At 42.8% G+C, this 26,071-nt stretch overlaps 2 protein-coding genes across 3 annotated transcripts in view; both read right to left on the reverse strand.

Annotated features, from left to right (window-relative positions):
* Window positions 1-5: 5 nt before the first annotated feature.
* Window positions 6-8,341, reverse strand: LOC122334629 (neuromedin-K receptor). Its single transcript, XM_043232650.1, has 5 exons — window positions 7,886-8,341; window positions 4,055-4,243; window positions 3,817-3,967; window positions 3,044-3,240; window positions 6-1,791 (listed from the first exon to the last, which is right to left on the reverse strand). The coding sequence occupies exons 1-5, from the start codon at window positions 8,245-8,247 to the stop codon at window positions 1,545-1,547; spliced, it is 1,146 nt and encodes a 381-aa protein (XP_043088585.1). The 5' UTR covers window positions 8,248-8,341; the 3' UTR covers window positions 6-1,544.
* Window positions 8,342-8,858: 517 nt separating this feature from the next.
* The window catches only part of corin (corin, serine peptidase), a 33,022-nt gene continuing 15,809 nt past the window's right edge, over window positions 8,859-26,071 (reverse strand). For both annotated transcript variants that reach the window (XM_043232631.1, XM_043232630.1), the window contains exons 14-23: window positions 25,488-25,595; window positions 25,286-25,399; window positions 25,094-25,204; window positions 24,273-24,390; window positions 23,573-23,701; window positions 18,870-18,919; window positions 18,609-18,783; window positions 18,030-18,301; window positions 12,016-12,149; window positions 8,859-10,790 (exon numbers count right to left, since the gene is read on the reverse strand). In XM_043232631.1, the coding sequence (XP_043088566.1) occupies window positions 10,608-10,790; window positions 12,016-12,149; window positions 18,030-18,301; window positions 18,609-18,783; window positions 18,870-18,919; window positions 23,573-23,701; window positions 24,273-24,390; window positions 25,094-25,204; window positions 25,286-25,399; window positions 25,488-25,595 (1,394 nt within the window). In that variant the 3' untranslated portion in view covers window positions 8,859-10,607. The remainder of the gene's footprint in view (window positions 10,791-12,015; window positions 12,150-18,029; window positions 18,302-18,608; window positions 18,784-18,869; window positions 18,920-23,572; window positions 23,702-24,272; window positions 24,391-25,093; window positions 25,205-25,285; window positions 25,400-25,487; window positions 25,596-26,071) is intronic.

A 26,071-nucleotide genomic window follows, 5' to 3' on the forward strand; every position in this document is an offset into this window, starting at 1 on the left:
AACACTGCTGTTAGACACAGGTTTATTATCATTACACTGCTGGTTATGGTGAACTGGTAATACTGATTTTTCTGCACAAAACCTCCAAAAAACATGCAACAGGAGTGTGTGATTTGTGAAAGAGAGTGAGGACACCCGTGTGCTCAATATGAGCGAAGAAATCAGAATATTACACCACTGGATTCTAACCCTGTTAACCCTGTTAACCCCATGTTAACCCTTCACTTTGACGATCACTGTTAAATGATCTGTGGATCATAAGAAACTACAACCCTACTTTCAGAAAACATTTTGTAACAATTTGCACTAAACCTGTAATTTACGTTTTGTTCATTCTCTTTAATGTTTATTTAACTGACTGAAACTCCCATGTTTTATGACCTATTTTGCATTCTTTTAAACTCTTTTTTTATGTGTCTTCAGGTGAGAAACAAAACGTTTGATTAGCATCCCTCATTAGATTTGACGTGAAATCCTCACCTGTCACTCATTCACCTGCTTCACAACAGCTCAACTCGGATATTTTATAATCTTTTGACTTTTATTTTGATATTAATTTGACCTAACTTTTTGAAGTGTTTTGCAGAATGGTGAGTTTTTAGTCAGATTTTCTTGTTCTTTAAATATCGTAAACTATGCATTTACACTCCATCTCTGTTATCACGAAACCCATGTTACACAACAAAATGGCTCTGAACACTTCTATGAAGTCACTTCTATGCGGTGGACTGCCTAAGTAAGACATGATCCTGAATCAACATCACTGTCCAAACTTATCCTGATTCCTACCCCTGAACCTAACCCTACCCAAAATAAATTCCTAAAGTCAGTGGGAAATGATAGCTGATTAACAAGGGTGAAGAAGCACCTGACCCTGATCATAAGCCTAAAAATGATATTTCCAGAAAAATTATCCCTCAAATCTGATTGGTTGATTGGAATGTTGTTCCACGATCAACAAGAGTCTTGAAACAGGAACATCTTGTACTTGGTGAAATCATGCACACCATTTAAGGACTACTAACACTTTCAACAACATTCAAACAACATTCTACTAAAGCTTTATAAGAACATGTCTGATGAGAGCTAGCTGACATACAGCTGCAAACTTACTTATAGTCAACAGAATGTCTAAAAGGGACCATCAAAGAAGGTTTAACAACCCTAACATCAACAGGCGGTGTGTCCTCTGAGTGTTTAGTGGCATACGTGTCAGAAGCAGTCATCAGCAGCTCAGGTATACTTGCATGTATTTTTCCATTATGCCAAAAACCATTAGGATAATAAGTAAATATCATGTTCTATGAAGATATTTTATGAATTTACAAATTGTTGAATAGTAATATGCATTACTAAGAACTTCATTTGGACATTAAAGCTGATTTGCTTTTCTTTCTAGATGATTTTCAAATAGTTGTATCTCAGACAAATATTGTCCTCTCCTAACAAACCGGACATCAATGGAGAGACTATTTTTTCATATTTCAGATGATGTATGCATCAAAAGACTGGTTGTATGCTCTGCCGATGTCCGCTGGTTCCTCTTAGCCGTGGAGGGCCCCGTTGAGCGAGGGCCGGGCCGAGGGCCGTGACTGGCTGCTGCGGCGGCTGGTGCTGGAGCTCTTCCGTCGGGCCGGGTTAGCGTGAGCGTCGGACTCCACGCGGGTGACCGTGTACAGGCTGCTCTGCCGCTGCTGCTGGAGGCTGGTGATCTGGAGCTCCAGCTCGTCGCTGTCTGACACGTGAATGAAGGGACAGCAGCGAAACACGCGCTTGAAGCCCGCACGGAACCTGCCACAGAAGCACACGAGACTTATTAGTTCTTATTAGTTTGTTTTTGCACTCTTAAATGTCACTTTTTTAAATCTAGCAGTTCCTTTTTTTTTAACTACGGTCATTCATATTTTTCCTCTAACCACTAAGAAGGGTGGCTAGAAAAAAAGTTTGTAAATGTTTGTACCAGTGTGAGGAACTTCAGATTTTGGATTATTGTGGTTTCATTAAATCTCTGAGTCTACTGCAATGCTACTGAAAATGCCCAAATCTGCCATAACATCTCCAGAGAATAGTGATCCTTCCCTCAGGAGAAGTCCACTCTGCTGGTCCCAAGTCCGGTGGTTCTGGAGGATCTGATTTTGGCAGTCTCAAATACAGTGGTCCTGGATTTAATAAAAAATTAAGTGTTTGATCTTGTCATGATACAGTATTATCACTCTATTCTCCTACTGTTCAGTGCTTTGACACAATCTGTTTTGTGCTGTAACAGTAAGTGCTATATAAATAAAAGTGATTGATTGATTGAAGGACCCAATGTGGGTGGTCTCAGAGAAACCCTTTGACGTGGAACATTTTGAATCCACCTCAGGGCCCGTTCCAGTCCATGAATTCTCAGAATCCACTCCAGAACTGTTTCTGATCCAGGAGTTCAGTCCTGAACCCGCTCCAGTCCAGGAGAGATCAGAATCCACTCCAACATTCCTCAGAGTTAGGTATTCCAGAAAAAAACTTCTTAAGGCATTCTTTCCATATAGGAGCTGCCATATCAGTAGCCCAAAAGGGCCTCTCTAAGCAACAGGTTCAAATGTTAGGAAGATGGTTGTCAGAAGCTTTCCAAAGCTAAGTCCTATATTTGGAAACACAGCGAGTCTTGATCTCCCTTTGAATGCCCTGAGCCCTCCCAGTCCGGTTTCCTTTTCTCTATACTCCGATACTCTATATTGCTTTTGGGGGGTACTTCGGATTCGGGCCATTTACTAAACTCGCTTGCTATACTATGGCTTATTATATGTAAAGGTGAACTCATATACCATATATATAACAGTGTTCTCTGTTAGCTGGGTGAATGCTCAGCCCGTGTGTATATAGAAATATACATATCATTTTTTTTTATAAATATTAAAGATGAGGCAAAACTGACTGAACTGCATTGTCTCTCAATCACTAATGAAGCAGTGATTGAGCCAAAGGAAGAAGGGATTAAAACAGCACTTGACATCATATCATGAATTGTGAATGTTAAAGGCACGTGATGGCTGAGGTTTACCTGCTGTTGAGGCAGCAGTAGATGATGGGGTTATACATGGAGGAGCTCATGGAGAGCCAAAGCACTGACAGATACACCTGCTGGATCGACTTGAACCTCCTCAGCTTCCTGTTGAAGCTTGTTACGATGAAATACACATGATACGGAAACCAACAGACAGCAAACGTTACCACCACAATCACCATCATCTTCACAACCTACAGAGACAGCAAGACCACACACGCATACTTACTGTAGGACAGACAAAACTTGTGTGACAGCAAACAAATGACTGCAACAAACAAACGCTCTGTTTAAACAGCATTAAACTAAATAAAACAATCATAAAGAAAGCGTAATGAACAAAACCACAATTATAGACCACAAACAGATATACAGTCTTCCTTTACTCTTAACATAAACTAACTCAATCTAGTCTGATTTGGGTTGTTTGTGCTCTTATCAGTCAAATTCAGCCGATGTTCCTCTTTGAATAAAAGCACCCCCTAAAACCAGTGGTTTCTTAAACATTTTTAAGGGCCAGCGCCGCCCAACACAGTTTTCAAATATTCTAAAATATTGCCAGTATTTTTGTTGTAGTTACGACAGTTGTTCTTCACAAAAAGCTTTGGTAGCTTAAGTACATCATAGACGCAGCCCAGAACATCATATAAGCCATATTTCATAGGCTGTTCAACTGTAGTATATATTTTATTACTGTAAAAACTGTCTTATTCATTCTCTGGCCCTGTTTGAGAAACGCTCTTCTATATGTGTATATGAGAAACCAGCACCTTTCTTTTGGCCTGCAGGTGATCTTGGAAGTTTCCCGAGGAGTGTCCTGGAAATCCTCCGCCCCACAGTGTGAGCCCGACCCTGCTGTAGGTGACCGCCATGAGCGCCAGCGGCAGGACATACACCAGCACCGCCACGATCACGTGATATCTGTCACACACACACACACACACACACACACACAAGTCAGCCTGTGCCAGGGAACTGAGGCTCACATTCAGTGAAGATGGGTCTCACATGAAGGCGTCGTGGTCGCGCCGCGGCCAGGACACGTAGCAGACCGTCCGGTGCGGCCTCACCTCAGTCACAGAGTAAAAGCAGAGCGGAAAGGCCAGCACCGCGGCCAGAATCCACACACACACAATCACGCCTTTCGTGGCCGTGGCTGAGAGCCGGGGCTTCATCGGGTGGATGATCGCCATGTACCTGATCAAAGAGGAAGTGAAACAGGAAGTTTATTAGAGTGTTTTTCTTTGTAAAACTTTTACTTTGCTACATTTCAAAGCATAATGTCATACTGCACTACATCTCATTCATTAATGTTGCTGTTTGCTTTACTTTTAATACTTATGAACATTAATATTGTGGTACTTTCTTGTAGTGAAGTTTGAATTGCTTTTACTTGAGTAAAAGTAAGAAAATAATAGAATTGTAAAGCAATTCAGGATTAACCAATATTTAATTTGAAACATAGCACAGTTAAAAGTACACTGTTATTTGAAATGTTGTGATGTAGGTTTTCTAAAGAAAACCCTTCTTATAAAGTGCCTCTGATAACTAGGTTGGAATAGATTGGTTGGTAACTCATTAATTAATGATAATTTTTTTAAATAAATGAATATACTGCTGAAACTTCATCTTAAAAAAAACAGTACTGAACTATGAAAATGTACCAGTTTTTTACTTTAATTTTACTAAACATTACTTTCATTGAAAAGGCTTATTTCTGCTATTTTATGTCATTTCTCAGTTAACAAATACAAATGTTGTTATGTTTATGAGGCCTTATGTTTATTATAATCAGTAATTATGTCTAACAAATGCCTTGTTTGTAATGTTTTATAGTTTGGTGTCACAGCACTATTAAAGAGGCATTACATTTCTGACAAACGCTAGCGCCATTCAGCCAATCACAACACACTGGATAGCTGGCCAATCAGAGCACACTTCACTTTTTTAGAATGAAGAACTTTGTACAAGTCGACCCGCTTGAGGAAGGATCTTAGAGAAGAAACAATTTACAAAATGTGGAAAACAATGTTAAACTTAAACCAAGTTTTTGTAGAAACATAATTTCCTGTGAAACTGCTTTGCAGTTTGTATTGTAAAAAGCGCTATAAAAAATAAACTTGAATTGAAATGATTCTTTTCCGTTAGGGATGCATGACAAACATCGGCCGATATGTCAATCAATCATTCAATCATTTTTATTTATATAGCGCTTTTAACAACACAAGTTGAATCAAGGCACTGAACAGTATAAAGTAGAAGAATACAATGACAGGGATGTATAATGAAGAGAGTGAACAGTTTGTTATTAAATGCAGAGACGGTCTCTGGAATCAATTCACTGATAATCACTAGAAGTTAAGTGTTGAATTGAATTGATTGTAAATTGTAACTATGCAGCCGTCAGCTACAGTTTCACATCAGTTAGTGAACTATAGATCCCCTGAGGAAAAATTACACTCTTTGTCTACTATAGGAGAAGAAGACTTGTACAAACTTGTTAAATCATCTAAACCAGCAACATGTATGTTAGACCCTGTTCCATCTAAACTATTAAAAGGTCTGCTTCCAGAAGTCATAGATCCTATTTTGAACATTATTAATCATCATTGTCATTAGGATATGTTCCCAAAACCTTCAAACTGGCTGTAGTTAAACCTCTCATTAAGAAACCACATCTTGATCCCAAAGACTTAATAAATTACAGACCAATCTCTAATCTCCCTTTTCTGTCAAAGATACTAGAAAAGGTAGTATCCTCACAACTGTATTCCTTTTTAGAAAAAAATGGTGTCTGTGAGGATTTCCAATCAGGTTTTAGACCGTACCATAGTACTGAGACTGCTCTCATTAGAGTTACTAATGACCTGCTTCTATCATCTGATCGTGGTTTTATCTCGTTATTAGTGCTATTAGATCTTAGCGCAGCATTCGATACTATCCATCACAACATTCTCTTGAAGAGACTAGAAAACTATGTCAGCATTAGAGGAAGCGCCTTAGCATGGTTTACATCATATCTATCTGACCGCTATCAGTTTGTAGCATTAAATGAGGAGGTATCATATCAATCACAAGAGAAATATGGAGTTCCTCAAGGCTCAGTGCTAGGACCGTTACTTTTCAACCTGTACATGTTACCTCTGGGAGATATTATCAGGAGTCATGGTGTTAGCTTTCACTGCTATGCTGATGATACTCAGCTCTATATTTCAGCGCAGCCTGGTGATACACACCAAACTGAGAATCTAACAGAATCCAAAGTCAATATAAAAAACTGGATGATGAGTAACTTCTTAATGCTAAATTCTGAAAAAATGCTTTCAACCTCTAATGCAGAAATATTAATTAATGTGTTTATGACCTCGAGGTTAGATTATTGTAATGCTTTATTGGGTGGTTGTTCTGCACGCTTGATAAACAAACTTCAGCTAGTCCAAAACACAGCAGCCAGAGTCCTTACTAGAACTAGGAAGTATGATCATATTAGCCCGGTTCTGTCAACACTGCACTGGCTCCCTATCAAACATCGGATAGATTTTAAAATCTTATTAATTACCTATAAAGCCCTGAATGGTTTATCTCCTCAATACTTGAGCGAGCTCTTATCACATTATAGTCCTGCACGTCCGCTGCGTTCTCAAAACTCTGGCCATTTGATAATACCTAGAATATCAACTGCGGGCGGTAGATCCTTTTCCTATCTAGCACCTAAACTCTGGAACAATCTCCCTAACTCTGTTCAGGAGGCAGACACATTCTGCCAGTTTAAATCTAGATTAAAGACACATCTTTTTAACTTAGCCTACACATAACACACTAATACACTTTTATTTTTCAAATCTGTTAAAGGATTTTTAGGCTGCATTACTTAGATCCGCTGGAACCGGGAACACTAATTATAAAACACAATGTACTTGTGACATCGTAAAAAGAATGGCATAAAATTGAACTGGAAGAGGAGAACTGGTCACATATCCACATTCATTACGTGCTTGAATGTTTTAATTGGCAAGACTTAAAACATGTGCAAATTATAAAGTTTGGTGAGGACACAAAACAGTGATCTGTTAGCTGACCCTGGGCTGTCATTTGAAATATACATAACACATACACCGTTTTGGAAACAGCCTTCCGTGAATGACAGAAGATGACACAAAGAACAAAAACATCAACATATAATCATTTATCCCCAAGGTGCAGACTGCACTAATGAACAGATTCACGATTCGGGCCAGTCCTCGGGACCCAGATGGTGTTTGATGAAAGCACCCGACTGATCTGAACAGATCTGAACAGTGACAGTGGTCTCGGGGGTCTCTGCTGGTACTGCATTAGTTTGCTGAGTCCTGCAACGCCTCAAACTCACACGAGTTCTGGGAAGGTCTCTTTGCAAATCCAGTGGGTTACAGATTACAAGCTACTTAGTTTAAAATGTAATGAATGGTTACTATCTCAATTACATTCATAAGTAATAGTAATTTACTAACTAGCAATTGAATGGCATAATCCTGTTACATGTATCTCCTCATCACCACAGGGATGAGATTATGAGCCTGATGACCTCAGTCTCCAGCTCCACAAAACACTACAAGCATGTTCTCTGGGAAATTTCAAATGGTTCCTTTTAATTCATGAAAAGTGTTTTGTGGTTGTTATAGCAGATTTGAGGATTAGGTGAAGGTCACATTTGTCACGAACCCAGCAGGCACAAATTGAGCCATATGAACTTTAAATGGCATCATTATCTGCAGATATTCATGAGGGCTGAGCCGTTATCACACCAACTGTGTGTGTGTGTGTGTGTGTGTGTGTGTGTGTGTGTGTGTGTGTGTTTACCTGTCCACGGCGATGGCGCTCATGGAGTAGATGCTGGCGAACACGGCGGTGACCGGGTAGAAGTTCTGGAAGCGGCAGAACGCGCTGCTGAAGTACCAGTCGCCGTGCGCTCCGTACACGAAGTTGACCAGCGTGTTGAGCGCGGCCACACACACGTCAGACGCCGCGAGGTTAAGCAGAAAGTAGTTGGTGACGGTCCTCATCCTCTTGTGCGCCGCGATGATCCAGATCACGATCAGGTTCCCGGTAACGGCCACCAGCAGAACCAGCGCGAACGCGAGCGACCAGAGCGCCACGCGCCACGGAGGCTGCGCGAACCTGTTAGTGTGCGTGAAGTTTGAGGAGTTTCTGGACGAAGACATGGTTCTGTGAAGAAGACACCTGTCTGTCTGCGTGTGTGTGTGTGTGTGTGTGTGTGTCCGTCTGCGTACAGGAGGAGCTCTGTGCGCGCGCGTGTCTCTCTGTGTGTGTGTGTGTGTGTGTGTGTGTGTGTGTGTGAACAGCCTCCACAAGAGGCGGAGAGGCAATAAACATAAACAGTTTTTGAAGGGGACACAAATAATACTTGTATTTATAAAGATTACGTCAACACAGTGGGAAACCAAGCTGCTATCATTATTGTAGCATGAAGACTATTCAAAGATTTTCTCCGGTTTAGTGAAAAAGCAGTCAAAACTATCAACATACAATAAAATTTAACACTGTATGTGTAGTATATATATATGGTCATATATATATATATGATACGAAATGATAACTTATTCGACCAAATCTGTTCTAAAATTGGTCTTCAGAAGCTGCCTTTTTATTTGACAATAAATTATTATATAAAAAAAGTTTGTGTGATGTCTAATCACTTTTATTTATAGTGCTTTTAACAATACAGATTGTATCAAAGAACTGAACAGTATAAAGTTGGAGAACAGAATGATAATGATAAATAATGACGAGATTTACACTTAATTTTTTATTAAATGCAGAGACATAATCAAATCAATGATAATCACTAGAAATTGTCCCCAACTAAGTAATCTAGAAGAACCAAAACCCCACTGGTGACAGAATGAATATCTCAGAGTAGATCAGATTACAGACAGAACAATAAATGGCTAAAGCAGCTGGTCAACATAGTGGATAGAAATCTTTAATGCGCATTTTTACAGAAATGTGAACTGTATTTACAGAGCATTAAAAACATAGTACATCAGAGTTCAGATTTACTGCTTTATGTGCACAAAATCAGTAGAAAAATATTCTTTAAAAAAATTAAAACAGATGGAATGCTGCATTAAAGGCAGAAGCTCGTGACAGTCATACACAGCACATTATTACTAAAACACAAACACGTTTAACACCAAGAGAATCCCAGAAACACAAGACAGCATCAACACCATAAACCCTCAGAGAATATCATTGGTTGAGAGGTTTCAAAGGTCCCGCCCGTTTATAGAACCGACCAATAGCAGCAGAGAGAACACTGAGAGGAGACTAAGGTGAGCAGCAGGAGCCCTTTGACCTGGTCACCACCCAATTACACACCGCTGCACAGATCCTCACACCAGAGTCAAAACACACTCACTTCACAGCTGCACGGTAGATCCTGACTCCCCTCCTCGTGTGAAGTGGTTTTTATGACAATTTATAGCTGTTTATAAATGCAGAAACTCAGAAATCAGTGCACCTACAAAAACAGTGCAAGTCAACATCTACTGAAGATATCTGTTTTGCTGATGGGCTGCAGATGCAGGAAGTGTTAAACAGTTTTATTCACTTTTAACACACACACACACACACACACACACTAGTGTTTGTTTCAGTTGTTTATAAGTCAATGAACAAGTGATTCTCTGTTTCTGAAGTTTGTGAACTCTCACACTTCATACTACTTTCTGCCATTGTTTTATTGTAAAATGAGTCCAATCTCCATCAGTAACGCAGCTTGAGTCTATAAAGACTGCTTTAGCTGGTATTAGCACAAACAGCTTACTGTCATGGCAGAGCAAGGTTAGTGTCACTGTCCACATGTTTACAGCAGCTGTCTGATAATGAAAGCATCTGTTGTGACCACCTGAAGAAAACACCATCGCCCTCTGGAGAGCTTGAGACACTACTGCCACAGAGACACCAGGACACGTGATAGACGTTTGCCATATGTCCGAAACAACTGACACACACAATTTTTGTGAATTGTGGGGACATTCCATAGGTGTAATGTTTTTTACTGTACAAACTGTGTGTGTTATTGTTCTGCCTCTTACAGAAAATTACTCACATTTTTAGATTTTCAAAAAAACTCACTCTGTATGTTTTATAAGCGTTTTGAAAAGTGGGGACATGAGGTAATGTCCTCATAAATCACCTTCTCCTTGTAATTCATGTGTCATACGTCATTATACACATTTGTGTCCTCATATTTCACAAATAAACACACACACGTCTCTTTTTGGAATGATCAGTATATCAGATTCACAGAGTCTTCTTGTTCTTGTTCAAGTGCAGTTCATTTCCAGCTGTGAGTGTGTGTACAAGTGTGTTTGTGTGTAATAGTGTTTGTTTGTTTGTGTGTGTGTATAGAAGTGTGTGTGCAAGAATGAGTTTGTATGTACAGGAGTGTAAGCAGGTGAGTGTGAGTGTGCATGTGTGTGCGTTTATAAGTGTGTGTGCATGTGCAGTGCATGGTGTATGTGAGTGTGTTTATGAGCATGTGTGTGTGTGTGTTAACCTACAGCAGGTTAAATGTGCGCAGGTATATCTGTCTCTCAATCCACTCAGTGAAGTGCGTCACATTGGCGTAGACGCCAGGGCCCAGGACCTTAGAGAAACACACAGACCCCCAGGAAGTCAAACCATATAGAGACCAGCGGCCGTCATCCTCCTCACACACCAGCGGACCACCACTGTCCCCCTGGAGAAACACACACTCATGAAGTCACGTTAGCAGGCACACACACTTTAAAAACTTTGTTGGCATTAGTGGAAGTGCCTCAGCATGATTCAAATCATATTTATTATATTGATCACAAGTGCAGTATGGAGTACCTCAAGGCTCAATACTAGGACCATTACTTTTCACACTTTACATGTTGTCTTTGGGAGTAATTAGGAAACTAATGGAATGCACTGGATGACAGAGGATCTAAAACCTCTGCATGTAATAACCTAGAACACTATTACTTGATCGCTGCTTGATTCTTCTTCATCAATTAGTAATTTAGATGTGCTGTTTGATAACAATCTTTGTTCCTAGCATCTGTTATCTGTTTTACCATCTCAGAAACATATCTACACGGCAACTTATGTTCTTAATGTCAAATGCAGAAATGCTAATTCATGTGTTTATGACCTCAAGGTTAGATTACTGTAATGCTTTATTGGGTGGTTGTTCTGCACGCTTGATAAACAAACTTCAGCTAGTCCAAAACAAGCAGCTAGCAGTCCTTACTAGAACTAGGAAGTATGATCATATTAGCCCGGTTCTGTCAACACTGCACTGGCTCCCTATCAAACATCGGATAGATTTTAAAAGCCCTGAATGGTTTATCTCCTCAATACTTGAGCAAGCTCTTTTATCACATTATAGTCCTGCACGTCTGTTGCGTTCTCAAAACGCTTTAATAATACCTAGAATATCAAAATCGTCTGGGGGTGGTAGATCCTTCTCCTACTTAGCACTCAGACTCTGGAACAATCTCCCTAACACTGTTCAAAAGGCAGACACACTCTGTCAGTTTACGCTCAGTTACATGCATGCACACTCTCTTTCTCTTTCTCTCTCTCTCTCACACACACACACACACACACACACACACACACACACACTCCCTCTCTCACACAGGACTCCATAGGGGTACTGTTTTTATACTGTACAGACTGTTCTACACCTAAAAATACCCCTTACAGGAAACTACTGCCTTTTTTAGATTGCCAAAAAATTTGGACATGTTGTTTATTACCTGTATGTTTTATAAGCTTGTTTCCTCATGGGGACATATAAAATATACCCACAAGGTCAACATTTACTGGGATTACTATTGTTGTGAAAATATTTGGTCCCCATAAAGTGACAAATAGCATGTGCACATATACTCTCTCTCTCTTAAACACTCCCTTTCACACACACTCACACTCACCATGCATGAGTCGATGGTTCCTGCCTCGTATCCAGCACAGAGCATGCGTGACGTGATGGTCTTCATGTCGAAGTAAGACTGACACTGAGAGACCGAAATGATCCGCACTTCTCCCTCCTGGAGCTTAAACGGCACTGCGGGAGAAGACACACACACTCGCTGACTACTGTGATCAGACATGAAAGTTAAATGCTATACTTTGTAAACGATCTGGTACTTCAGGATCTAAGTGGTCAAAGCAGAAGAGCAGATGTTGCCCTGGCTGTAATAGCAACAGCGCTGGAGCTCTGTGGAACAGGACAAATTTACGCTGGTCTTCTCTGCCCTCTTGTGGAAGTGTTTTTCCTTTTTTTAAGAATGTACAGTGTGAAACGTCTATTAATGAATACACTGGATTAAAATTTAACCCCAGGTTTAGTATGAGCAGTGTGAAACGTGATTACAGATAACCCAGGATTCCATTTATCCAGAGTTTCAGATAACCCGTTGATAAGGGGTTATCAATTGTAAGTGTGAAAAGCCCTAAAGATTAAAGTCTCAAAACCAAAGAGATATTCTTTATAAAAGTTATGACCTGAATCTATGCTGACTGTAACAGAAACTAGAAAGAGACTGATTCTGACTCTACAAGAACAGTCTGGAGCTTCTGACTCACAACCTTTAAGTAAGTTACGTTTTCTTATTAAAAAAAACTGTTGCTTAGACGTGAGTTTTGAGCGGTGCTTTAAGTAACAAATAAATCAAAATAAGTTTTTAATATGTGTATGTGTACTGTTGTAATGATACATCAGAGACGTGGGGATCCATTTGCGATTGAGCTTTAATCGTGGTCGGGCAGGCAGGGTCAAACAGGAGCAAACGATAATACACGAGGGAAATCCAAGATACGTAAACGATAACAGGCAGTAGGTCAAAAGGCAGGCAGATATCAATCACAAGAGTAACAAGGCACAGGTCGGCAACAGGAAAACAAACACGGGAATAAACGCTCAGAATTGCAGTAAACACAAACAAGACTTCGCGATGAATGAACGTGAGAGGGTCCATTATAAAGGCTGGATGATGCGGAACACCTGGTGGCTGTAATCAGCCCAAGGTACGGGGTTGTGGGAAATGTAGTCTTTAGCGATTAGTATTCGGTGAGAGCTCTCCGGTGGTGGTCGGAGAGAGCCACAGAGGTGCTGTTCATGACAGAGCCCCCTGCGAGCGGCTCCGAAGCGAGGAGTGACTCGACGCCGAGGTCTTCCACGGGTCTGGGAGCAGGTTTGTCGGGATGGTCATGGTGAAAGGTGGCAGTGAGAGTGGGGTCGAGAATGTCTCGAGCAGGTATCCAAGACCTCTCCTCGGGTCCATAGCCTTCCCAGTCGATGAGGTATTGAAGTTCTCTGCCTCGCGCCGAGAGTCCAGGATTTCTCGAACCTGGTAGGCCTCCTCGCCGTCGATGATCAAGGAGGGGCGTCGTTGGTAGCAACCTCTTCCTGGTCCCTCTCCTCCCGGACCACCGGCGGGTTTAAGCAGTGAGACATGGAAAGTAGAGGCAATGCGATAATTAGCAGGTAGGTCAAGACGATATGAAACTGGTGTAACTTGCTTGATGATTTTGAAGGGACCCACGTACCTTGGACTCAGTTTCTTGCAGGGTAATCGGAGGCGGAGATCTCGGGTTGATAGCCAAACCCAGTCACCAGGTAAGTACTGGTGCATCTCGGCGATGACGATCAGCCTGAGCTTGGAACCTTCTGACAGCTCCTCTGAGATGGACGTGGGCGGTATTCCAGACTTCCTCACTTCTTTGTAACCATGCGTTGACTGCGGGCAGTGCTGAGGGTCTCTCGGACCAAGGAAACAAAGGCGGTTGATAGCCCAGAACGCATTGGAAGGAGTTAGTCCAGTGGATTGTTTCCTGAGGGAATTCTGGGCATACTCAGCCCAGACTAAATAGCGACTCCAGTCTTGTTGGTTGTCGTGGCAGTACGTTCTGAGAAATTGTGACAGTTCTTGATTTAAACGTTCGCTTGTCCGTTGGATTGAGGATGATAACCTGAAGTTAGACTGACGTTTATGTTGAGTTGCGTGCAAAAGGCTTGCCAGACTCGGGAGGTGAACTGTGGGCGCGATCAGATACGATATCCTCGGTAAGCCAGTAAAAGCGAAATACCTGCTGTAGAAGGACTTCAGCGGTTTCCCAAGCTGTGGGTAGTTTGGGCAAGGGTATAAATCTGCATGCCTTGGAGAACCGATCCACGACCGTGAGTACCGTGGTAAAGGAGTTGGAGATAGGCAGATCCGCTGAAATCGATAGCTATGTGAGACCAAGGTCGTTCAGGTATGGGTAGTGGCTGTAGAAGTCCTGCTGGGCGTTGATGGGAGGTTTTACGATATTACAGGTTTCACACTGTTGCACGAAATGGATGGTGTCTGAACGTATGGTGGGCCACCAGAATCTGTTATTAACTAACTGCAGGGTGGCTGTGATGCCTGGATGACCGGCGCTGGGAGTGTCGTGAATCCAATGCAGAACTCTCTGACGTAGTGCTTGGGGTACGTACGTCCGGTTAGGAGGGCAGGCTGGTGGGACTGGTTCGGAAAGTTGGGCCTCTGAGATCTCGGTCATGATATCCCACTGGATTGGAGCGATAATGCGGGCTGGCGGTAGGATGGGTTCATGAGAGACTTCTTGAGGGCTGCTCTCGAACTGCCTAGATAAAGCATCCGCTTTGGTGTTCTTTGACCCCAAGGTAAGTGACTTTAAAATCAAAGCGGGAGAAGAACAAAGACCACCTGGCTTGTCTTGAGTTTAGACGCTTGGCGGATTGGATATATTCAAGATTTCGGTGATCGGTGAGTATGGTGAATGGTAGTTTGGCTCCCTCTAGCCAGTGCCGCCACTCCTCAAGGGCTGATTTCATGGCAAGGAGCTCTCTATCCCCGACATCATAGTTTTGCGCTCGCAGGGTTAAGCTTGCGGGAGAAGTAAGCACAAGGGAAGAGTTTAGCTGGCTGCCCGTGACGTTGAGACAGGATGGCGCCGATGCCCACATTAGATGCATCTACCTCGACTATGAATTCCCGATTGGGGTCTGGGTGATGGAGTATGGGAGCGGTCGTGAACCTTTCCTTGAGCTGGTCAAATGCCTGGATGCTGTCGGGTGACCACGATAGGCGATGAGAGGTTCTTTTAACCAGAGAGGTGAGTGGCGCGGCAATGATACTGAAGTTGCGGATAAATCTGCGATAAAAATTAGAGAACCCCAGGAAACGCTGTAATTCCTTGACTGTAGAGGGGCGCGGCCACTCCACGACTGCCTTGACCTTGTGTTCGTCCATCGTCACCCCGTCAGAACTGATGATGTACCCCAGATAAGCCACTTGGGTCCTATGGAATTCACATTTCTGGAGCTTGGCGTACAGTTGATTGTCGATCAAGCGTTGAAGAACTGTTCTGACGTGGGTAACATGAGACTCGAAGTTGTCAGAGTACACAAGGATGTCATCCATATAGACAATGAGAAATTGGTGCAACATGTCTCTAAATACCTCGTTTATTTAAAGCCTGAAAGACAGAAGGACTGTTTGCGAGCCCGAACGGCATAACAAGATACTCATAGTGCCCAGATGTAGTGGAGAAGGCAGTCTTCCATTCGTCTCCTTCCCTGATGCGGATCAGGTTATATGCGTTTCTGAGGTCCAATTTAGTAAAAAACTTAGCCTTACGGAGTTGCTCTAAGGAGGCTGGTACGAGAGGCAGCGGATAACGGTATTTGACAGTTACCTCGTTCAGACTGCGGTAATCGATGCAAGGCCGAAGGCTTCCATCCTTCTTCTTGACGAAGAAAAACCCCGCCGACGCTGGTGACGTAGAGGGTCGGATGAATCCCTTTGCCAACTCCTCCTCAATGTAGGATCTCATCGCCTCTGATTCGGGTTGTGAGAGGGGAAAGACGCGACCGCTGTTGGGAAGCGACCCGGCATGAGGTCGATGGCACAATCGTATGGACGGTGAGGTGGTAATTGAGTTGCTCCTTTCGCTAAAAGCAAGGGTTAAATCTTGATATTCAGCAGGAGTTCAGATGCATTGATGACCTCCTCTTCAGCAGGAAGCGGTTTAGAAGGGGACCGGTGCACTGGGGCTTTAAGACAGTGGTTGTGGCAGTTAGTTGACCAGTGTGTTATTTGACGATTTATCCATGATATAGTGGGGTTGTGAATCTCGAGCCAGGGTAGTCCGAGGATGAGGTGATGCTTGGGAGAGTGAATTACGAACAGGCGTATGGATTCCGAATGAAGGGGGCTTGCTTGCAGCGTTAGAGGTTGGGTGACGGAAGAAATAGTTCCAGATCCGACTGGCCGTCCATCTACCGCCGCCACTGCGACATGGGGTACACAGGAACGAGAGAGGATCTTGTTAGAGTCCGAAGGCTTTATCAATAAAATTACCAGCCGCTCCTGAATCGATGAGAGCTGTTGCAGAAATCCATGTCGACTTTACTTTTAACAGAACCTCGATTTCAAAGGAGTCTGGATGAGTGTACGGTCTTACCGAAGCGGGTTGTTGGCGCTGGCGCTGAGGACGTGTTGGGCAGTGAGCTCGAAAATGACCGGCTAGACCACAATAGAGACATAAGCGTTCCCGAACTCTTCTCTCTCTCTCCTCCGGATCAAGGTGAGTTGAGCTGATCTGCATGGGCTCGGTGCTGGTGAATGGCCAGGATGTGAGAAAGAGGGACTCGGGTACTTGCCACGGCGTGCTCTGAGAACATTGTCCAATTTTATGGTGATCTCCATGAATTCCTCCAGAGATTTGCCCTCGTCCACGACACGCCAGTTCTGCTTGGAGCTCGGTGTTCAAACCCCTCCGATACATAAGCTTGAGTGGCGACTCCCCAGCCTGACTGAGCGGCAAGCGTGCGGAAGTTGAGCGTGTAATCCGCAGCTGTGTCGGTACCTTGTGATAAGGCGAGCAGCTGTTCCCTGGTTCTTTTCCTCCGGCTACATGCTCGAAAACCTCCTGAATTCACGCAGGAAATCATTAAATGAGGGGAAAGACATACGCGCGCCTCCCAAGTAGCTGTGGCCCAATCGAGCGCTTTCCCGGTGAGCAAGGAACAGATCAGGAAACCTTGCTGTCATCTGTGGGGTATAAACCCGGTTGCTGGTGAATGAACAAGGAGCATTGTAATAAAAATCCCTTACATTTGGGGGCTGACCCGTCGAATTTGTCAGGTAGACTGAGAGGCGGATTAAGGTTAGGTTGAGGCGGCGTCATGACTGGTTGCGTGGGCTGGGCAGATGGGGCGGTGTGCTGGGTTGGATTGGTGGTCGTGAGGGTTAGCACCTGAATCGACCTCACTAGCTCCTCCGTCAGCGTGGTGAGCTTGTGCAGCTGTTGCTGATGTGCGGCGATAGTGGTCGCTTGAGACGAGACTTCAGACATCAGAAGATACATTTCCGCTGGATCCGTTTGTGGCGAAGTCTTCTGTAATGATACATCAGAGACGTGGGGATCCATTTGCGATTGAGCTTTAATCGTGGTCGGGCAGGCAGGGTCAAACAGGAGCAAACGATAATACACGAGGGAAATCCAAGAGACGTAAACGATAACAGGCAGTAGGTCAAAAGGCAGGCAGATATCAATCACAAGAGTAACAAGGCACAGGTCGGCAACAGGAAAACAAACACGGGAATAAACGCTCAGAATTGCAGTAAACACAAACAAGACTTCGCGATGAATGAACGTGAGAGGGTCCATTATAAAGGCTGGATGATGCGGAACACCTGGTGGCTGTAATCAGCCCAAGGTACGGGGTTGTGGGAAATGTAGTCTTTAGCGATTAGTATTCCGGTGAGAGCTCCCTCCGGTGGTGGTCGGAGAGAGCCACAGAGGTGCTGTTCATGACAACTGTGTATATTTATTATGTAAATATAAATACACTCACATAAAGTATATGTTATTTTTAATATTTTAAATATGTAAACAATATTTTTTTCTGAAATATTTAAATGTTTATGCTCACTTCTGTTCCCCACGTGCCCCCAGCCAGTGATGTGGCAGTACTGGTCAGCTTTGGGCAGCTGACCATGGATGGGCAGACAAACGGGACGCACGTAACTGGTCACCTCCACCTCAGTCTCCAGCTCCAGAACGCTGATGTCGTAGTCCACCACGGCCCGGTTGTAGCGCGAGTGGACAATGATGCTTTTGACGCGGCGTGTTTGCATGTATGAAGACGGATGATCCAGATTATTGATGCCAAGAACCACCTTCCACACGTCTGCACTCTCACGCCTGCGCACAAATAAAAAACATAATACAGACAGATTCAAAGCAGCTTCACAGAAATAAACAGGAAAATACAGCGGTGGCCAAAATTATTAGAACACCTGACAGATCTGAAAATATTAACGCCAAAATTTAATTTCAAACAGTTTATGACACATGCAGAATTAATACATTTTTACTTTTAACTTTAATATTTGGTATGTCCAGCAGTACATCTCTCTTAGAGTATATTTTCTCAGAAGACTGAAAAAGAAGTTTGAGTTTGAGTTTGTGTGTGTGTGTGTGTGTGTGTGTGTGTGTGTGTTGCTCTCACCCCTCAAAGCAGTGTGCTACAGTTAGTGCCCACTTGTTTCCGATGAGTACACAGCCACAGATATGTCCGCTGGGGTCACTCTGTAGGGAGCACTGCCACGGCCATCGGCCCGGGCGACTTGTGCGGCCTCCCAGAATCCTTTTCACCATTCGGGCAGCAGGCCGACGGCCACATTCTGAAGCACAGAGGACAAACAGAGAGAATGAAGGATGAGACAGTGGTTCATGGCCAGCAGACGTGTGTGTGTGTGCTCATACACACCATCTCTTGTGCACTTCAGTGAGATCTTCTTGTGTGATGGGCAGCTCTGTCTGCAGACAGGAAATGATGTTGATCAGTATCGCATGATGGATTCCAAACATATGTGTTGTATTTCTGCTGCTGTTGTGTGTGTGCAGTAAAACCGCTAGCTAATAGTCGAGTTGTTAGTCGACAAGAAGGCTTGGTTGACTAAAATGTTTAGTTGTTTAAGTAACACCATTTTCCATGTACTGACTAACAGCTCTCCTGTCTGACATTTGTGTGAATAGTGTTGCACTTTCTACTCCTGTGTTCTGTTCTTCATGTAATCCGGAACACAACACAGCTGAAGGTCTGCTTCAGCGGCATCCTCTACTGTACACACCTGAATTTACATATTTTTAAAAGCCTTTTTCTAGAGAGGTCCCAAGGTTTTTTGTGCACCCAAACTGAGTCAGTATTGAGTATCTGCCAGTACCGGCTTCTGATCCCATACTTGAACTGTACACCAAGCATTAGAAAGATACAAGTACATTAAAGTTATTAAAATCAACTCAATGTGTAGCTGTGCAGAGACTTTCTCAGTGGCATGGGCTAAAATGCAAAAAATTTAATAAATCTATCACCACTAATATCCAATACAACAAACAATATATAGACTTTATATACCGTATATAACTTCCAATAATAAGAAACACCCTCTCTGTGTAGGCACACACTATATAGAAACACTGGTAGATGTAAATATGTTGCAATAATAGACATTGTAAATAGACACACAATTATTAATAAGGTACTTCTGATATAAATAGGCAGATTAATTGCAAAGTAAGGTAAAAAAAAAAGTTGAGAAAATGTTAGAAAGCATGAAGTTTGTGAATGTCAGAATACCAATCTGTGGGCTCAGTGCACAAGATAGCACCGGTGAGCTTCGGCAACACAAGTGTGTGCATACTTACTTCTGGTCTCTTTCACATATGCTGTAAGGGGAAATTTCATATGAAACTTGCCTAGATAGGTATAATTAATGTTTTTCAGATAAAAAGCAGATAGTGTTATATTATAGACATAAGAAAACATCCCAGTATGGCACACAACATCATAAGACGTTGAAATTTGGTAAAACTTTGTTTGCAACGTCAGGTGAACAAAATTCACATAAATTCAATGTCAGGGTTAAATTTATGTCCAATACAGACATCGGCTGACATTGATATTCGTTGTTTTTAGGTTGTGTAACCAAAATTCAACGTTAAGTCAATGTCAAATTGAAGTCAACCTGATTTTAATTTTTAACCGAAATGCCAACTTTCAACATCAATCTGACGTTATATAGACGTCCAGTGCTTGGTGGGATCCTCCTTATATTATTGCATACATCTACGTGGAAATTCATTAAGACACAATGTAGAGATTGCTTCATTGTTTATTCTGTTGATTATGCAGTTTTATCTCTCTAGCCTGAGAGACCCTCAAGTCTGCTGCGTCCCCTCCAGGAGCCACATGTAGCGGTTCCAGAGATCCAGACATGGGTGTCAATAGTGCCTAGCCCCTGAGAAAGGAGGTCCTTCCTCAGAGGTATTCACCAGGGAGGAACTGTCATGAGGAGCATGATTGTGCTTTGATGCAACCTGTGTTGTTAAAAGCGCTATATAAATAAAAATGATTGATTGATTGATTGATTGATTGATTGATTGATCCGGGTGGGCCAGTATGGCGCAACCAGCAAGAACTGCTCCTTGTCCTCCCGGATCTTGCATAGGGTTTGCGCAAGCAGGCTCACTGGGAGAAACACATACTTGCATCTGATAAGAATCAAAACATGGAAGTATGCATCCTTCAGGTAGATAGCAAACCAATCCTGTGGCTGGATGCACTTGGTAATGAGCTTCTGTGTGAGCATCTTTAACGGAAGGTTGCGAATGGCCCAATTCAAAAAAACACAGATCCAGGATTGGTCTTGAGCTCAGTGAAGTAAGGGCTTTAAAACCCTATCTCCATTTTGGCTGAAGGGACTGGCTCGATTGTATCCTTTGCCAGGAGGACAGCAATCTCCTCGCACAGGACAGGGGCATCTTGGACTGCCACCGAAGTCTCGAGGACAAAACTAAACCTGGGGGGTCGCCGGGCGAACTGAATTGCGTAGACTAGTTGGATCGTCCGGATGAGAGGCCTTCAATCAATCAATCAATCAATCAATCAATCAATCAATCAATCAATCACTTTTATTTATATAGCACTTTTAACAAAACAGATTCTATCAAAGCACTGAACAGAATCAGTACAAAATACAAAATATGAGAATACAATGATAGGGATGTTATAATGACGAGATTGAACAATTTGTTATTAAATACAGAGACGGTCTCTGTAATCATATTGACGATAATCAGTAGACAGTGCCCCAATTAAGCAAGCCAGAGCCAGCGGCAAGGAACCAAAATCCCATCCATAGAGAATGGAGAGAAAAAAACCTTGGGGGAAACCTGGCTCAGTTGGGGCCAGTTTTCCTCTGACCAGACGCCATGCACTTAACCTCCAGTTCAATTTAAAGCGCAGCTATGTCAGATTGTGTAAAGGACTTGTGTGTGTGTGTTCTGGTCTCAGATGAACGTCATCTCTGGGTCTTCATCATTCACCTTCTGATCTGGGTACAAGCTTAGAAACAGAATGAGAAAGAAATGGAAAGAAACCTTGATGGGCTGGGAAGCACAAGCCACACTCCCAACTCCGCATGAGTAGAAGCATCGGAACCACAGACATGCCAAGGGGTGTGCAGCGATGGACAGAGATGCTGGGAGGTCCAGAAGGCATTGTGTTCTGACTCACCACAGTAAGACTGCCCAGATCCCCTGAGGGACCTGCCAGAGACACGTGGGGAGGCAGTGCATCTGACATGCTGACATGCTGACCTCAACTGAGTCGCGTTGCGGGGTGAAGCTGCAGGAGGGCAGAATTGAAAGAGTTGGCGAATAGCTCAGTCTGGCGAATCTTGTTAACATTCCCCATCTTGGTCAGGCTGAGCCATAGTTGGCACTCTTGGCCCACAAGTGTGGACATTGCCTTCCCAAGGGACTGTGCTGTGACTTCCATCACACTTAAGGTGATGTCAGTCGACGAGCACAGATCATGCATCAACTTCCGGTTGGTTCTACCCCTCGTGCATCTTAGCGCCTTGGCTCAGTATTCTTACAGGAATGCTAGACATACAGGGCAGACGCAACTGACAGCCTACAAGCCTTGGACAGGCGACGAGGACTACTCCTGCAAGTGGCAGGACAGGGAGTGGCTCAGGATTAGTTAACCACTTGCCAAATTTCATTGCCATTTTCTCTTTATCAGAGCGAATCAAGGCTCCAAGCAAGACTCCAGTCTGTCGCCACAACATAACTCATGACAGACAGGGAACCAGACTTACTAGGCAACGGGGAAGCAGGCTTTGGGCTGGACAATATTTGCCTGTTTGCTCCGTAACTAAGCAGACTTTAAACAGACCAGATAACGAGGTAACAAGGGGGAGGAGCTAATCAGTCACTACGGAAACTAACAAGGGCAAAGGAAGGGGGAAAACAGAAGTAATATAGGAACAAAGACTTCAAAATAAGAGTCCACAAACCAAGACAGACTAAGACATCTATAAGCAGTGGATGTATTTTTATGATTTTATGTGCATTAATTTTTAGAGAAATCTAATCTTTGAATTAGGATGTTATGCATGTGAAGTCATATTATAAATATTTTAAACAGATATAGAAGGTAATATTTGGATTCCTCCTGTTCATTGCACTGTATCCATGCATTACACTCACTCGACCGAAGATGATGAAAATATACAACTAGCCCAAACCCATAGCAACACATTATGACAATAACATCCTAGACAATCTGACAACAGATAAAAGTAATTAATTACTGTAGAGCAGTAAAGATTGATCTAACTTTATTTCTATAAATATATATATATATAAATATATGTCTGCTTGTAATAATGAATAACATGGTAAACAAGTTATAAAGAATGCAAAACTAGCCTTTATAACCACTGGTATTTAATGTCCTTTATGAGAAATGGATATAATTAACATAATGGCATGTTGTGTGTCACCGCAATTAAATCAGTGCCTTTCATGATAAAACCTAATGTCAAACATAATGGGTTTGGAAATGTTAGAAAAATGTTTAATAAGTGTACTACACTGTAACTAAACCCATTCGATTTTAGCTGACTAATTTTACTGTAGATTTAATCAACTAAAATCAAATGATATTTAGTTGATTAAAATATGACTAAAACCAAAATCCATTTTAGTCAAAAGACTAAAACTAAATTAAGATATGCTATCAGATTAACACTGCTGTATAGTGTTTCTTTACAGAAAGTGCACATCCAATAACACTTCACTCATTGTTCTTGCAAGTCAAACACATTTGAGTGTCTTCTTGTCCTTTTAATGGTGGTAAGATGTTATAAGCCATACTGCCACCTACTGTACAACACTGTACGGACTGCTATATTGTAGCCTTCTTGACTTAACATAATTTACAGAATGATGAATGAAGTCAAGTAGACTGTTCCAAAATCGACATGCTTGGAACAGTCAAATAGTGCATCTAAACATGTCTAAAAGAAGTGTTTGGTCAGATGTAGATAAATAGATGTGAACAATTTATTTAATTATGTTCTCAAATGCACAGCTGGGTCACACACACACACACACACTCACCCTCTCTTTTCCAGCATGCCCTGTAGAGGAAACATGTTCTGAGGATTCCAGTCTGGGTCAACATGCAGCCAGCGCCTCCGTCCAGCAGCAGACGACACGTCAAGTACAGCGTCTGCAGAGAGAGGAGAGCTACAGACACGCACACACACACACACAGACACACACAGACACACACACACACACACACACACACACACACACACACACACACAGACACACACACACACACACACACACACACACACACACACACACACACACACACACACACACACACACACACACACACACACACACACACACACACACACACACACACACACACACACACACACACACACACACACACACACACACACACACAGACACACACACACACAGACAGACACACACACACACAGACACACACACACACACACACACACACACACACACACGCACACACACACACGCACACACACACACACACACACACACACACAGAGCACTCATTTAAACTGACTGGTAAATATTGTTTGTACAGAATTTCCTTTGTAACTCTTTGCAAACAGTTACAGCACCATTTATATATTTAGACAGAGAAAGATCTTTAAGGCTTGTAATATATTAGACCATTGGTTCTTGTATCCTGCAGTGTTTTCTGAAGAGAGTGCATGTGAAACTAAAGTAAAGTGTGTGTGTGTGTGTGTACTGACCTTACCCTAAACCCATCTGTGTGCACACGACGCTGCTGAGGTTTGAGCTCCATCCATCGGCACACACCCGATACTCCATCCCGGCCTTATGCACCACCACTAAACCCTCGTCAGACAGAGACACTGCACACAACACACTCGCTTACTAACGGTCACCATCTTCACCAATGTTGTTTTTACCTAACAATACACTTCAGGCTGTCTGCACCTGCTGTGTGATCCAGATGACATTGACATGAATTAAAGGGGTCATGAACTGACAAACCAAAACCTTTTTATATACAGTGGTGTGAAGCGTTGGCTCCCTTTCTGATTTTTTAATTTTTTTGCATTCTTGTCACACTTCAATGTGACAGATCATCAAACAAATTTAAATATTAATCAACGATGAGTAAACACAACATGCAGTTTGAAGGTTGATGAAGGTGAAGGTTTTTATTATGAAAAAATTCTGAACACACATGGGCCAGTGTGAAAAAGTGTTTGCCCCCTTAAACCTAGTAACTGATTAGGTCACCCTTAGCAGAAACAACTGCAATTAAGTGTTTTTGATAACTTGCAATGAGTCTGTTACAGCGCTGTGGAACAATTTTGGCCCACTCATCTTTGCAGAATTGTACTTCAGCCACACTGGAGGGTTTGAGCATGAATCACTTTCTGTTTAGCCACACCCACCAATTTTTGTTTTACTTCTTAAGATAAACTTAAGATCAAGTAAGTTCTTTCAACTGTGCTATTTTAAGTCACAACTTGTCGTACACTTGAGAGTACTAGTGTATGACAGATGACTCAAGTGTACTACATTTAAAGATCTGGAGTCTCTCACCACAGTTCCACTCGTCTGAGCTGTCGGAGCAGTGTCTTCTGCCGTCACACCACAGCGAGCGGTGAACACACTGATGATTGTTACACTCCATCTCATGAGTGCTACACACAGCTGAAAACACAAACACACACATGAGCGTGTACACACACACCAGCACCTCTAAACCCATGTGTGTGTGTGTGGTTCACTCACAGCAGTTCTTCTCGTCCTCCTGCTGGCTGCAGTCAGGAAAGCCGTCACAGATCATGGTGTGATGGATGCAGCTTTTGTCTCCAGGACATTCCCACAAGCCCCGCTCCACACACCCTAGAGACAGACACACACAGGAAACACTGGGTGTGTTTGTGAGTGGGATAATGCTACCCATCATGTCACATGAGTGTGTTTTACTCACCACATGTTTCCTCATCGCTGTCATCATCACAGTCTGTGTGTCCATCACAGCGTTTGGATGAGAGGACGCACCTTCCTGAGCGACACTTGAAGTGACTGGGTGAGCACTCTGAAACACACACACACACACACACACACACACACACACACACACACAAGATCAGCTAACCCTCATAGGTCTTGTCTTCAGGGTTCTTCATGATCATCAAATCATTGCTGGAGCAGCAGAAACCTGTTCTGTGCAGCGACTATTCTTCAGCAGACAGACAGTTTTGGACAATGCTGTGCATCCAGCATCAGTGCCTGAGCTCACAAATAATGTACTGGATGAATAAAAACACTCAAATCATGTGGAAAGCCTTCCTAGAAGAGTGAAAGCTGTTAGCTGTTACTGGGAGCCAGTGTTATATCGATGTCTAGGTGTGAATACTGCTTATAGTGTGTCTGTGGATCTTCTATCAGCCAACAGAACTGTAAGGGTGAAATATGACATTTGGTACATTGATAGGGAAGATCTATACGTAGTGACATCTGTACTTGTGACATCGTAAAAAGAATGGCATCTACGCTAATATTAGTCCTGTC

This window comes from Puntigrus tetrazona, unplaced genomic scaffold, assembly GCF_018831695.1.
Source record: "Puntigrus tetrazona isolate hp1 unplaced genomic scaffold, ASM1883169v1 S000000586, whole genome shotgun sequence".
NCBI classification, from domain to species: domain Eukaryota; kingdom Metazoa; phylum Chordata; class Actinopteri; order Cypriniformes; family Cyprinidae; genus Puntigrus; species Puntigrus tetrazona.

What these genes read in the sequence shown, in the direction of transcription:
- LOC122334629 (XM_043232650.1), bottom strand. Translation starts at nt 8,247, where the DNA reads ATGTCTTCGTCCAGAAACTCCTCAAACTTCACGCACACTAACAGGTTC. An exon ending in AGCGCCATCGCCGTGGACAG is followed by an intron (nt 4,244 to 7,885) that starts GTAAACACACAC and finishes CTCTTTGATCAG; the next exon opens with GTACATGGCGATCATCCACC. An exon ending in ACCTGCAGGCCAAAAGAAAG is followed by an intron (nt 3,241 to 3,816) that starts GTGCTGGTTTCT and finishes CTGTCTCTGTAG; the next exon opens with GTTGTGAAGATGATGGTGAT.